Below are 14,223 nucleotides of genomic sequence, written 5' to 3' on the forward strand. Positions count from 1 at the left end.
ACCAGTTTGAAGCTTGGGATTAGAAGCCCCAAGTTCCCCCAGGCCCTTGAGCTGGAGTCAGCATGTGCCATCGGGAGGTCAGGATAGACAGGCAACTAGTGTAGCTTGCAAGCTTGTTTTCAGCTGGGAGATTTGTTTTGCACACAGAGGGCTGTGTTCCGGAGGCAAGGAATGGAATGTCCCATTCCCTGCCACCATCACATCCTAAGAGGCACGTGAGGGAGAGGGTGATCACACACACTCACTTCTGGATCGAGCTCCTGCAGGGAAAAGGAAAACTATTTATTCTTTCTCCTTCACCTCAAGACTCCATCAGAACGTTCTCGGGCCATAAAGTAACAGTTTTCTCGGCCTGGTCTTTTCTTTTACCCTCTTCCTCTTCTTAATTGGAGCCGTCTCTTAGCAACTGGTTTAAGGCATTACAGGCATCCGCCTGCCTTCTCTCAGAAAGCACCAACTTCTTTTGTGTTGGGCTGAGCTGCTCTAAGTGACGGGTGTTTGTGTTGGGTTTTCTTTTTACTTCCCCCACCCACTTGCACAAATACCTGTTGGCTTTTGTGAAAGGCAAGTGGGGCGCACAGATTCACCCTCGTAGTGGGGAAGGAAAGAGTTGATGAAAACTCTTTTTTCAGTGCTTGGAGCTTTCTGGCTGAACTTCCTGCCGTGAGCTTTCATTGAGAGAAGAGGAAGGGATCCGAGTTCCTCTCGCAGATGGAGTCTAGGGACCGGAACACACACATACCGAAATGTGGGGACACCCCAAACCCTGCACTGTTTCCCCAGGAGCCGAACATGGGCGGTGGGTTCACCGGCTCGTGATCCTAATTTCCGTAGTGCACCTGGGAGAGTGCGAGCAGGCATGTAGTGGTAGAGGGAATTTGCAAATGCCCCAGAGCCAAAGCAAACCTGTAGGAAACTTAGAAGCAGAGCCAGGGATGGGATATGTTGTAATTGGAAAGATTGAAGTGTATTCCTGCTTCTCTGCCACCTTTTTCCCCTACATCTCTTTCTTTGTGTGTCTTTCTATCTCTGTCTCTCTCTCTTTCCCTCCCACCCCAAATGGAAAGATCCTTTCTGCTACTCCTGTCACCTCCCCATCCCCCCAGTGACCTGTTCCCCATTTGAAAGGAGGCACTGGGGAGAAAAATCAATCAATCAATGGCATTTATTGTGCGCTTACTATGTACAGAGAACTGTACTAAATACATGGGAGAGTACAGCTCATCCCCTACACTGTAAACTCATTCTGGGCAAGGAATGTGTCTACCAACTGTTATATTTCACTCTCCCAAGAGCTTAGCACCCAGCAAATGCTCAACGCCACCACTTATTGATTCATTCGTTACAACAGAGTCGGTAGACACATTCCCTGCCCACAGTGAGCTTGCAGTCTAGAAGGGGAGACAAACATTAATATGAATAAATGAGTTATAACATTTATAGCGATGTACCTGAGGAAAAACGCCATTGAATTTCGAATACCCATCTTCCATTTTTCCTTGGTATTGGTTAGCTGGGGTGTGAAGATTAGGCAGAGTCTTGAGCACTGAAACCTCTCGTTGTGGGCAGGGAATGTGTCTGTCAATTCTGTTACATTGTATTTTCCCAAGTGCTTAGTACAGTGCTCTGCACACAGTAAGCCTTCAATAAATACCATTGATTGACCGATTGATTGAACAGGCATATACACAATCACTCTATAGTTCCAGTGGCCCAGACCATGGTCGGCTTGGGAAATATTGACCAGGGATTCCCACTGGTCCCCTTCACCCTGGAGTAGCGTGTCAGCCCCTTCTTTATCTTCCACCATCCTGGCAGCAGGCTGGTGGCATCTCTCAGCTTCAGTAGACCAAAACAAAGCCTCTTTCTGGGGAAGACTGGTGGCAAGGCTTCTTAGACATTGCACAGAACACTCAGCACAAGTGCTCCCGGAGAATTACAAACCCTTTGTGCTAATGGTCGGCAGTGGGAGGAGAAGGACACTTGAGAGAGGGGAGAGGGAAAAGAAGGTAGGTTAATTTAGATGACACTGTCCCCAGCCTCTCGTTTTCCTTAATTCAGAGCAAGTGTAAAAACAATACTGAGTCTCTGAGAAGATGCTTTGGGGTCGTAATGGACACAAGTATAGCTTCCTTGGTGTGTTAAACCTTAGGATATACAGACAGCCCAGTCACAGGCCCAGGACTTCAGTCCCCAGTTCCTGGTCTTCTCTCTTCCTCCCCCTAGCATTCACATCAACATTCTGATTTGGGCTTCTGATGTTTAACTCTCCTTTTTTTTTTTTTTGTGGTACTTGTTAAGCACTTACTATATGCCAGGGACTGTACTAAGCCCTGGGGTAGCTACAAGCTATTCCGATTAGACACAGTCCATATCCCACATGGGGCTCAACTTATCAATCCCCATTTTACAAATGAGGTAACTGGGGCCTAGAGAAATTAAGTGACTTGCCTAGGGTCATACAGCAGACAAATGGCAGACCCGGGATTAGAATTCAGGTCCTCTGACTCCCAGGCCCGTACTCTTTCCTCTAGGCAACCCTTCTTCTATCTTTCTTACGTTATCCCAACAAACCCCTCCTCCTTGCTTCTTCAGCACACCAAATTGTAATTTAATTTTTCTTTCTTTCAAACATAAGGTCAGATTGAGAAAAATATTTCGCTTCTTTGCTAGAAGGCCTCTTTCCTCTACACACATTTAATACCAGATCCAAACAGTTCTCCTTAGGCATAATGCAGCTTTGATATTTTTGCCAAATAGCATTCCAACCACCTCTCACTCTTAAGAGAACAAATCAAACTGTAAAATAAAAATCCACATTAAAGCTAAAACTGTCGGTGAAATTTCATTTGGATATGCAGGTGACTAGACCCAGAAGTTCACAGATTCTTTGTAAAAAAAAAAAATGTGTTTTGAATTCTATGGTTGTTTTTTTTTAATGGTTACTCACCCATGTTGACAGATGAGTGACTTTGCCATTTAAATTGTAAAAAAGGGCCTGCTGATTCTTTTCCCAGGATTCATTTTGGTAATAGAGGGCATCAGATCCCATACAAGTTGGGCTGCTCATGACAAGAGGGCATGGTATGTTTCCCCTTCCCTACTCCTCCAGGAGGAAATGTAGCTCTCCACCCCAACTTAGGTGATTTTTCCCTTCTGATTACCTTTTTAAAAATCAGGGATCATTGATCTAAAGGAAGCAGTAGAGCTCATTAAAAATGGCAGAACTTGAGTACCAACTGCACTGAATAAATTTTTCAAAACACCACATTTGTTTAGGCAAGTGTTTTGTTGTTTGGTGGTTTGCCAAAAAAATTTAAACAGATATTGGTGGGTCACTAACCTGGCCATGACTTTTTCCAACAAGCTGTGTGGCACTTAAGAATAATAATAATGGTCATAACAATTGTATTTGTAAAGTGCTTACTGTGTGCCAAGCATGATACTAAGCACTGGAGTAGATACAAAATTATCACAGTCTTTGTTCCTGTGGTGATTATAGTCTAAGAGGGAGGGAGAATGGGTGTTGAATCCTCATTTTAAAGATGAGGAAAAAGAGGCCTAGAGAAGTCATATGACTTGCCCAAGGTCACACAGCAAGCAAATGGCAGAGCCAGGAATAAGATTCAAGTCTTCTGACTCCCAGGCTCAAGTTCTTTCCACTAGGCCACATTGCCTTTCATTCCTATGTTCTATTCTGTCACCTTCACTCTTCATCATGACCAGTCTCTCCCCATAAACCTTCCTAGTGGCTTGCAGTAGGAAACACTTGGATAATGAAGACTAGATAAGTGCTTACAGCATTATGTGGCAAAAATGAGGGTGCCTTCCTTTCCTCCCCCTTGGTGATTTACACTGGCATCAAGCAGTGTCGGTTCATCATGTAAAGGATGCACAAAAAGCATCTACCAGCTTTCCTAAAGGAGACCTGTCTATAGAAATAAACATTGGATTCCCAGGCTTCATTAATCTATACACTTTCTTACTAGACTAAGCACGCGAGGGCCGGGATCGTTTCAGTCAGTTAGTCGATGGTATCTCTTGCCCGCTTACCATAGGTGCAGAGAGTACAATACAACAGAGTTGGGAGACATGTTCCCAGTAGACACGTTCCCTGGCCATAGTGAGCTTTCAGTCTACAGCGGGAGTTTTCAGTCTAGTTTATGATCTAGTCTTCTCTTTTATATACTCCAAACTGTTTCGTATGGCATTCTGCACACAGTATTTGCCTAATTAATGCTACTGATTGATTTAAAATGGAAACAGTCACAGGTTTGATCATAAGCTTATACTTCTAGCTGTTCCCCCAGCCACAATTCAGCGATTGAAACGCTGATTGTTACATAAAAAGCACAAGCATTGTTGTGGCTCTAGAACTAAAATCCAGCAACTGTCCTCTAGGAGAGGACAGAAAAATGTCATCTGCCAGAGATCAAATGGCAGAAGCATGATGGTTCCAGAAGGAGGTATTCATTGCTCCTATCTATTGCTCCTCAATTTTCTGTGTTCATAAAGGGAATGCATAAAGTTCAGCATGGAGTTTGACCCCGCACAGCCACACCAGTTTTGTGCTTTCCAGTACAATAGCTTACTGTATTGCATTTCCTCCTTTCAGCATCTTCCTTGTGGGGCAAAGGCAGATTTTTTTCTTCTCTCTTCATCTCCCACAGAACTGCTCTCCTCATCATCAAGGCCCTCCAGAAATCACACCTCCAACAGAAAGCCTCCCCTGATTAATCTCTCACCTCCCCACCCTGTTTTTTCCCAACAGTCACTTCAAGACTTCCACGTCACCTAAGCATCTGCGTGCTCACTCTCCTTCCCTTTGCACTTCTGTGCTTATTGTCATACTCTGCTTCCTCTCACCTGTTATTTACAGCCTGCCTCTCCTGCCAGATTGTAAACTGGGCTGGAATCATACCTACACACTGTATTGTGCCCCCTCTAAGAGCTAGCACAATGCTCTGAAAATAGTAAGTCCTTAATAAAATCGATTGATGGGCTGCTTTCGCAGGGAAGGGGAGAAGGTAATAAAGGCAGACTGGGGATGAGAGCAGAATGTGAAAAACAGAAGGGCCAAAGAGGTGAGATTCCTCCAACCATGAGTTCAAATTGCCATTTCTCTTTTCCCTTTCCCTTTCCACAGAGGACATACATCTTCACTTTCCTCCTGAGCTCTCGTGTCTTCATCCCTCCTTATGATCTTCTGGCCAAAGTGGGGCAAATCTGCCTCAAACAGAAGCAGCAGCTGGAGGCAGAAACTGAAAAGGTAAGGAGCCAAAAAGAAGAATGTGGTTTTGATTAAGACCAACAGTGATCAGTAACAGTAATGATTAAACTGAGCACATGTTTAAAGGAGCAAAAGAACTTCTGGCTTAATTAGAGCCCCTTAATCGTGGTGTTCCGTTCTTGAGACAGCAGTTACTTTTTGGAAATTCCCACGGCTGCTGAGCTGAGAATTCCCCAGAATTCTGGTTCACCAATCGTGTGCCTATTATCTACTTCTTTAACGCAGAAATGATATTAATAATAATAATAACTCTTTTATTTGTTAAGCACTTACTGTGGGCCAGGCATCTACTGGGGTAGATACCAAGTAATCAGGTTGGACACAGTCCCTGTCATGTGGAGTTGACAGTCTTAACTGGTGGTATTTATTGAGGGTTTACGGTGTGCTGAGCTCTGTACTAAACACATGCTACCAACTCTGTTATATTCCCCCAAGCACTTGAAATCAGCGCTGTGCACACAGTGAGCACTCAAATACTACTGATTGATTGTTTCTCCTGAGAAGGTCTGGAGAGGTACCGGATTTGGGGAAGACAGGTTTTCCAGTGACTCTCCCATCTCCACTGTTGTTCCCCCACCCCCTCACCCACTCCTCCCATCCTCTCCTTTGTTATTTGAAGGGGACTTTAGATTTCAGTTAACTATGGTTGAAAAGGATTGTTAGAACAACAGCATTAATTCCTCTGCTGCGGGAGGGCCCGGCCCATCTTAGGCAGCTCAGGCTGAATCCCTATGGACCCAGCCCTTTCCTTAGAACTTATCAGCTGGGGAAAAGCATTTTGGCCCCAAGGCCAAAAAGCACCGATAGCTTTGGGGAAAGCAGGCGCGCAAACAAATTATACAAAGAGAGGCTGGCTGACTCCCCCTATGAGGAGCTTGCGAGTCGTAGCATTGGAAACCCGCCAGCCGCCGAGGTCACATACCATGGCATTTAGCATTCCACGGGGCTTTGACGTCATCTGCTGATAATCCCGTCGATGGAGGACTTCCCGAGAGGCAGACTGACCAATCGACTGAGAGACCAGTGAGACTCACACAGCGAGATTCCTCATTATTTTGTCTTCCAAGGAAGCCTTAAGGCATGCTAAGCTGATTGACCGGTTGATTCTTCAGCCCGGTTAAAAAAAGAGTTCCGCTCCTCCGAAACCCAGCATTCTTGTTCCTACTATAGAAGCGGAAGGCACCCACCGTGCGTTTTTTGACATGGAACATGAGCGTTCCCTGCCATCACCTTCCTGAAACTGTATCTCTTCCGCCCAGTGGCAGAAACCCATCTCACCACTGCAGGGCTCGGTAGTATGTGTTCACTGCAGGAAGATAGTGACTCTTCCTCCTGGTGTGTCCTGCTTCCTGAGTTTAGTTACTCTTCCAATGCCTCAGCCTACCTAGAAGCAGCGTGACCTAGTGGAAAGAGCTCAGGCGTCAAGAGACCTGGGTTGAGTTCTAATCCCATCTGTACCACATGCCTGTTGAATGACCTTGGGCAAATCACTTTTTTTTTATGGTATTTGTTAAATGCTTACTATGTGCCAGATACTGTACTAAGCACTGGGGTAGATATAAGAGAAACAGGTTGGACATATTCCATGTCCCACATGGGGCTCACAGTCTTAATCCCCATTTTACAAAAGAGGTAACTGAGGCACAGGAAAATTAAGTGACTTACCCAAGGTCAAACATCAGATATAATAATAACGATAATATTTTATTAAACACTTATTTTGTGTCAAGCACAGTTGTAACCGTTGGGAACGATACAAGTTAATTGTGTCGGATGCAGTCTGTGAGCCCTTTTGTGAGGAAGAACAGGGTTTGAATCCCCATTTTACAGACGAGGAAACAGGCACGGAGAAGTTAAGTGACTTGCCCAAGGTCACACAGTAGGCAAGTGGCAGAGCCGGGGTGAGAACCCAAGTCCTTTGACTTCCAGGCCCGTGGTCTTTCCAATAAGCCCTGCTGCTCTTTAGCTCCACTTCTCTGTGGCTCAGTGTCCTCATCTGTAAAATGGGTATTATATACCTGTTCTCCCTCCCCCTTACACTGTAAACCCCATTTGGGTCAGGGACTTTGTCCAACCTGATTATCTTGTATCTACTCCAGTGCTTAGTAAAGTGTAAAGCACATAGTCAGTGCTTAAATACCACAATTATTATCATTTATTATTAGACTATCCAAAGAGAGGTGGAGGGGAAAGTCCATTTCAGAGAGTTCTCATCTTCAGTGGTGCCATCCATATCTCTGGAGCCAGCAGGAATATTAATAATAATGTTGGTATTTGTTAAACGCTTACTATGTGCAGAGCACTGTTCTAAGCTCTAGGGTAGATACAGGGTAATCAGGTTGTCCCACGTGAGGCTCACAGTCTTAATCCCCCTTTACAGATGAGGTAACTGAGGCACAGAGAAGTTAAGTGATTTGCCTAAGGTCACACAGCTGCCAAGTGGCAGAGCTGGGATTCGAACCCATGACCTCTTGACTCCCAAGCCCGTGCTCTTTCCACTGAGCCACGCTGCTTCTCTGTCCCCACACGGCCTTAGATTTAGTTGGCATCATCCCCATTTCACAGCTGAGCAAACTGAAGCCTTGGGAAATACAGCAGTTTACTGAAGCCTTGCTTGGAGTCAGCCACAAAGATAGGAAAAAATGCAGAAAGGAAACAGGCCCTTAGAGGGGGAAAACATAGCTTCCTCTCTACTAGAGAACTAACAAGAACAAACCTGTAAGATCAGGTTGGGGAAAAAGGCCAGGTGCTCAGAGTAGGATAGCTTAGGGCTGCCCCAGAATGTTCAACTTTTCCTGAACCCAGAGAAAGCCAGCTGTACACTTTGCGTTAATCTGACTGAAAAAATTACAGTCCAAAGTTTAGTCAGTATTCCTTCACTGACTAAAAAAGGGAAAATGCCAATGTAATGTGATGTTCTGACAGTTGCCTAACAGGTCCCCAGCATATTATCCAGTTAGTAGTGAGATGTCCCCAGACAGTCAATTACATCATTGTTCGGGCCCCACTTGCTGGCCCAAATAATAACATTAATAAAAACTGTGGTATTTGGAAAGTGCTAACTATATGCCAGGCACTGTTCGGAGGGCTGGGTAGATACAAGATAATCGGGTTGGGCCTACATAGGGCTCACCGTCTTAGTCCCCATTTAACAGAGGAGGGAACTGAGGCACAGAGAAGTGACTTTCCCAAGGACACAGAGAAGACAAGTATGATGGAGCCAAGATTAGAACCCAGGTCCTTCTGACTACCAGACACGTGGCCTATCCACTAGGCCGTGCTGCTTCCCAGATGGATGCACACGCACGCATCTACACACACGCACACAGAGCAGGCAGGCATCTTCCCTGTACCTTCTCAGTGGCTAAACTTCTCTCCCAAGACACTGGCCCAGGCCTCCCTCCACAGGCTACTCTTAATAGACCAAAACATTAATCCCCTATTCTGGCTGGAGCTGAAAGAAGGGAGCACCTGGGAGACAAGCTTGTAAAATGATCTCGAGTCATTTGACACACCGGTTGTGAGTTCAGAATGCCAGGTTGCCTCAGCACGGGCGCTGACGCTTTTGTTTTCAATGGGCATTTTCTTGGGCTTACATGTAAAAAAAAAACAAACTCAAGGCCCTGAATTTTATTATCCCTTTTTAAAGCAGAACTGGAAGGGCTGTAGCTCATACCAAAAAACATAAAAAAATCTCTGTACACATTCCTTCTGAGGTCATTTTCTAAATGCCTTTTGCCTAGTAACAGTGAGGCCCAAATATTGCAAAACAAGTGAATACTGAGTTTATACTGTTGAATTGGTTTTTTGGGCCACCTCTAGTGTTTATCTGAGACTGATCTGAGCTCAGGTGACAGCCTCAAACTCTGTGATCCCTGGATTCTTTCTGCCACTGCTCCACACCTTTGGGAGGCATCTGGAGTGGACACAGGTGAATTTGTCAATTAATCATATTTATTGAGCACTTGCTGTGTGCAGGGCACTGTACTGGGCACTGTACTAAGCGCTTAGGAGAGTACAACACAATAATATAATGAAGTCATGGGGGGTTGGCCTCCCTGACTCCACCCAGCAGGCAGCCACCAAGTCAGGAGCTGGAATCTAACCTGATCTCTCTCTCCCTCCTCCTTCTTAGACCAAGTTGAAGTCCTTTGCTGCCAAGATCATCCAGCTTCTGAAGGAGTGGACAGAAACATTCCCTTATGATTTCCAGGATGAAAAGGCCATGAAAGAGTTAAAGGAGATTGCTCACAGAATCACACAGTGTGATGAGGTAAGATAATTCAATGCCTCCCCTTCTGGGCTCTCCCTTCCCCACCCCTACTTCCCCCCCCTGCCAATTCAAGGTGGCTTGGCACGTCAAGTGACCGTCCATCCGCCCATCCATGTGGGATGGATTCATTCTCTGAAGCACGATCTGTCCCTGGCTCAAGGCCTTTGGACTGTAACTTCACCCGTGACCAACTTGGGACAAAGGTCAGGGAGACCCAGGAGACGAGAGGGAGAGAAAACTCAATCAGTGGTATTTATTGAGCGTGTGCAGAACTGTGTGTATAGCACAGGTACTGAGCGCTTGGGAAATTGGATGATGCCTGTCCACAAGGAGCTTACAGTCAGTCTAGAGAAAGCCAGCTCCCAAGTCCACCCTTCAAGCAGCAGGCACAGCAGACTGGGCATTCATGAAATGTGGGAAAGGCGGAATCGGACTGCTTGTGGTTCATAGACATGACCAGGGAGATGACCAGATTGTGTTTCTGGCTCAGCGTCATTTTGCTCACCTCATCTGGGGAAACTCTGGGACTTTCCCAGGTCGAGGGTGACCCGGAGGAGCGGAGCCCTGGACTGAGTCTGCCGTCCAGTGGGAAGCCACAGTCCAGGATGGGTCCAGCCTGGGTCACCCGGTGCACGTGGTCAGACACGGACCCGTCTACCCCCTCAGCTTCCCTTCCCAAGCCAGAGAGAGCCTGGCCCAAAAGCACTACATCACTCCCAGAGGGAAGAACCTGAGCTGGGGAGCAGCGTGGTAACTTTCTGGAAACCGAACTTAGGAAGACACTTAATTAGAAAGAGAACTTCTTTCCTTCCCCCCACCCCCGTCCCCACCGCCCCCATCTCTCTTTCTCTCTCTGTCTCTGTGTCTCGCACACATCCTTAATGCCGGCAGGAAAGGGGCCAACTGGCACTGGTAGAAGCAGCCATCAGGAGCTTCAGGGATGGTCACAGAGAAGACGGGAGGCAGATCAAAGTGATATATCCAACCTGCTAGGTTGAAACTGGGGAAGCAAAGAGTTCTTCTTGGCAAAGAGTTATCTTTACCCTTTCTCCCTTCTCCTTTCCTTCATTCCTCCCCATTTGGCTTTCTCTTTTAGCCGAATGAAATCTAACTGGAGGTAACAGGACCCCTACTAAGGAGGGAGAAACTAATTCCCAGTGTATTATGCTGGGTATCTTGTATTTGGCTCATCCTATTTTTTGACCTCCTAAGACAAAGTGCCCCCCACCCGCTTCTCTCTCTCGTCTCCTGGAGTGCCTTACATGTGAGAAACCCTGGTATAAGGTGGGAGGAGAGGGGACATGAACAGAAATAACTCATTTCTGGCCTCGGGCCCTGTATATAGAACTGTTTTTTGATCCTAATATTTTAAAGAATCGACTCCTCTTCCAGGCTACCCGCTAGCATGTGTGTAGCTGGCCCTAAACCATTCCTCGTGACACCAAAGCTAATAGCAGATGCTTACAGCCTCGTGGACTTCAGCTTCTTGCATTTCCTCCTAAAATCTCTGAGCAGCACCTGCAACCAGTGAAATCTATTTCCCTTCCCACCTCTCCCAAATAGCTTTCACCTTTCCCAGCTTCTCTAGGAAAGACTTTCTCGATGCCAATTAGGATTTAATAGGCAACCTAAGTGAAGCAATCATGGCTGACTTGTCTGGAAAGCTCAGGATTGGTGTGTCTGAACAAGCAAAGATTTAGAAAAGATTAGATAGTCCAAGCACCCAGGTGGGCAAGACGCAGGTATATTAACCAGGCGGATGATCTTGACGGCCTGACTCTACTCTCGAACACGCGGACGATTATTGGAGCGTGTCTTTGGAAAATTAGCTCCTGAATGGGGCCAGGTCTCATTTTACACACACGTACAGCTCCCCCGCCCCGGCCCCCTTAGTTGCTAGGTAAGAGCTAGCCAGGAATCAGCCAACTCTAGTAAACGACTCCCCTTAATCATCGTGAAAGGAGGCCTCGAGGGAGGTGTAAAGAGCAGAGAAGGCAAAGAAAGTCAAGAACAAAGCTATAAAAAAGAAATCGCATTTTGGTGCTAGAGTAATTTAAGAAATAAAAAGGCAAGATTGATTATCCAAGAGGCCAAGCAGCCTGGGAAACACCTTGCCTTCTGGCTGTGTCGTTTCTCCTGGTCGGTCACCCCAGCAACCCAATTGATCTGGCCCCATTCAAAAGGACATCATTTGTTTTTGCAGGTTCCCAATCGCCCCATCAGCCTTCAAGTCAGTCACTCAGGCATCCAATCCCGAGTGGGAGACTGCTTTCGGGATCATGTGGATTGTAACGGAGCGTATCCGTTATTTTCAGCAGACCTCTGCTCCGCACTAGCAAAATTCCCCAAGTTCCAGCCCCTGCACCCCACCACCACTCCAAGTCTGAGGGCTCACCCGCTTGTGACGGCCGCGTTCTACATAACCGTCTCTCTCCTCCAACACCAGTGAGAGGGATGAACGCCTCAGGCCATTGCACTTTAGCTTGGAGTCTGGTTCCTTCATTATGATAAAATGGTTCTGTCTGCAGCAATTTTGCTTGATTTCATTTGGGAATAGGAATATTGCCTTGTAAAGCACTATTATGAGACCTCAATTGTTTAATTGCGGTATGATACACGCAGATCTAAGCCATAGCTTCTCATAAGGGGTGAAGCATTCCTGGATCCCACTGAGAGCCTTGGTGGGTCCCTGGGGCTCTTACCCACCTTCTCTGCCGGAAGCTGGCCGGAAAGTTGAGGTGAAGAGAAGAGTTGAGCGATTTTCCAGTTGATTTGCTCCATTTAGACAGTCCAACCTGATCACTTTAGGAAAAAAATCACTCTGCATTCTAAGTTTTCTGTGCAGACTGTCTACACTGAAGGATCAAATTAACCAGATAATTGCTTGTTCCCAATTGTGTGAACCCAGCCATTTTTTGACTTTCCTAGGTTAAAAAGTAGGGTAAGGAAGACTCACCTTTGAATGGTGAATGTGGCTGGTCACAGTCTCCATCCCCATTTTACAGATGATGTAACTGAGGCCCAGAGAAGTGACTTGCCCAAGGTCACACAAGCAGACAATTGGCAGAGATGGGATTAGAACCCATGACCTTTTGACTCCCAGGCCCATGGTCTATCCATTATGCCGGGCTGCTTCTCTGACAGAGACTTGATGCGGCGGATTCTCTATACGTGTGAGGACATTGTCTTCACTACAGGGAACGGCTGGGTCTTCCCCTCCCGGCTCCCTTCGGTTCAGCCTCCTTCAGGCTCCTGAAGCGGCCAACACAAGCCACATTCAAGTTCAGGGTCAGGCAGGAGAGTTTTCTCCTTTCTTACTGTTCTGAACAGATTAACTCCCACGAGAGCGTAAGCTCTTTAAGGGCTTATAAGGGATCGTGTCTATTATCGCTGTTCTACTCTCCCAAGTGCTAGTACAGTGCTCGGCACATAATAGACCCTCAATTCATATCTTAGACTGATCGTCTCAAACAGCTCCGTCACGTGGAATTAGCAGCATGTGAGATCCCAGAGATTATTGGCTGCAAATTAGTGTTCTGGTTTTTTTTTTTAAAATGGTATTTGTGAAGTACTTGCTTTGTGCCAGTCACTGTACCCTGTTGGGGTAGTTAGAAGCTAATCAGGTTGGACACAATCCATGTCCCATATGGGGCTCACAGTCTTCATCCCCATTTTAAAGATGAGATAATTGAGGCACAGAGAAGTGAAGTGACGTGCCCAAAATCAAGGGGCAGAGCTGGGATTAGAACCCAGAACCTTCTGACTCCCAGGCTCGTGCTCTATCCGCTAGGCCACGCTGCTTCTCTAGTTCCGCCCCCCCCCCCCCCCCGCCCAGAGTCCCTTCACCCTGGCACGGTCCTCGGGCCGGTGGCCAGCATCCTCAGTGACGTCACCGTCTCCGCTGTCTTCCTCCGCAGGAGAACGGGACGGTCAAGAAGATCATCAGCCAGATGACGCAGAACCTCCTGTTGTCCCTGGCTGCCCGGAACCAGTTCCAGGAGATCCGAGAGAAGTTCCGCCAGCCCGCCGTAGATAAAGGCACCATCCTGAAAGCCAAGCCCCAGGCCCCGCAGAAGGACATCCTCAGTGTGTGCTGTGACCCGCTCGTCCTGGCCCAGCAGCTCACCCACATTGAACTGGTCAGTCCCTCAGCTTTCCCCTCCTCCACCAGGTCCGCTCTTATTTGCTGGAGCTTAAAACAACCAAGGCCGGTGGGCTTGGGCAGCCCAGGGGAAATCTGCAGGGCAGCAGGGCACTGCCGGAGAGGGGTCAGAGCCAGCCTTCTTTTTGCTTGGTCAAAGGCCTGGGGAGAGTGAGGTAGAGGGGGTGAGGGACCGGGGGGGGGGGGGGGGGTGTCCAACTTTCCGGGGCCTCTCGGCCTCAGGTGCTGTGATTGTCCAGAGATGCCGACGTGAAGGGAAACAGCCAGGTGGGAATAGTGGGTGCCCTTTGGCTACGGCCCCGAGATGGGGAAAGGGGAATTTAATAATTGACATTTAAGTACTTACTATATGCCAGGCACTGTACTAAGCCTGGGGGTGGATACGAGCGAATTGGATTGGACACAGTCCCCGTCCCAAGGGGCACTCACAGTCTCAGTCCCCTTTTTACAGATGAGGTAACTGAGGCCCAGAGAAGTGAAGTGACTTGGGCAAGATCA

General features: G+C 47.2%; 1 protein-coding gene across 4 annotated transcripts in view; it reads left to right on the plus strand.

The window, feature by feature from the left end:
* RASGEF1A (RasGEF domain family member 1A) overlaps positions 1 to 14,223 on the plus strand; it is a 332,790-nt gene that overhangs the window by 305,565 nt on the left and 13,002 nt on the right. For all 4 annotated transcript variants that reach the window (XM_007666238.3, XM_029060928.2, XM_039911553.1 and 1 more), the window contains exons 3-5: positions 5,147 to 5,269; positions 9,426 to 9,563; positions 13,481 to 13,702. In XM_007666238.3, the coding sequence (XP_007664428.1) occupies positions 5,147 to 5,269; positions 9,426 to 9,563; positions 13,481 to 13,702 (483 nt within the window). The remainder of the gene's footprint in view (positions 1 to 5,146; positions 5,270 to 9,425; positions 9,564 to 13,480; positions 13,703 to 14,223) is intronic.

The sequence above is a fragment of the Ornithorhynchus anatinus genome, chromosome 3 (assembly GCF_004115215.2).
Source record: "Ornithorhynchus anatinus isolate Pmale09 chromosome 3, mOrnAna1.pri.v4, whole genome shotgun sequence".
Lineage (NCBI taxonomy): Eukaryota > Metazoa > Chordata > Mammalia > Monotremata > Ornithorhynchidae > Ornithorhynchus > Ornithorhynchus anatinus.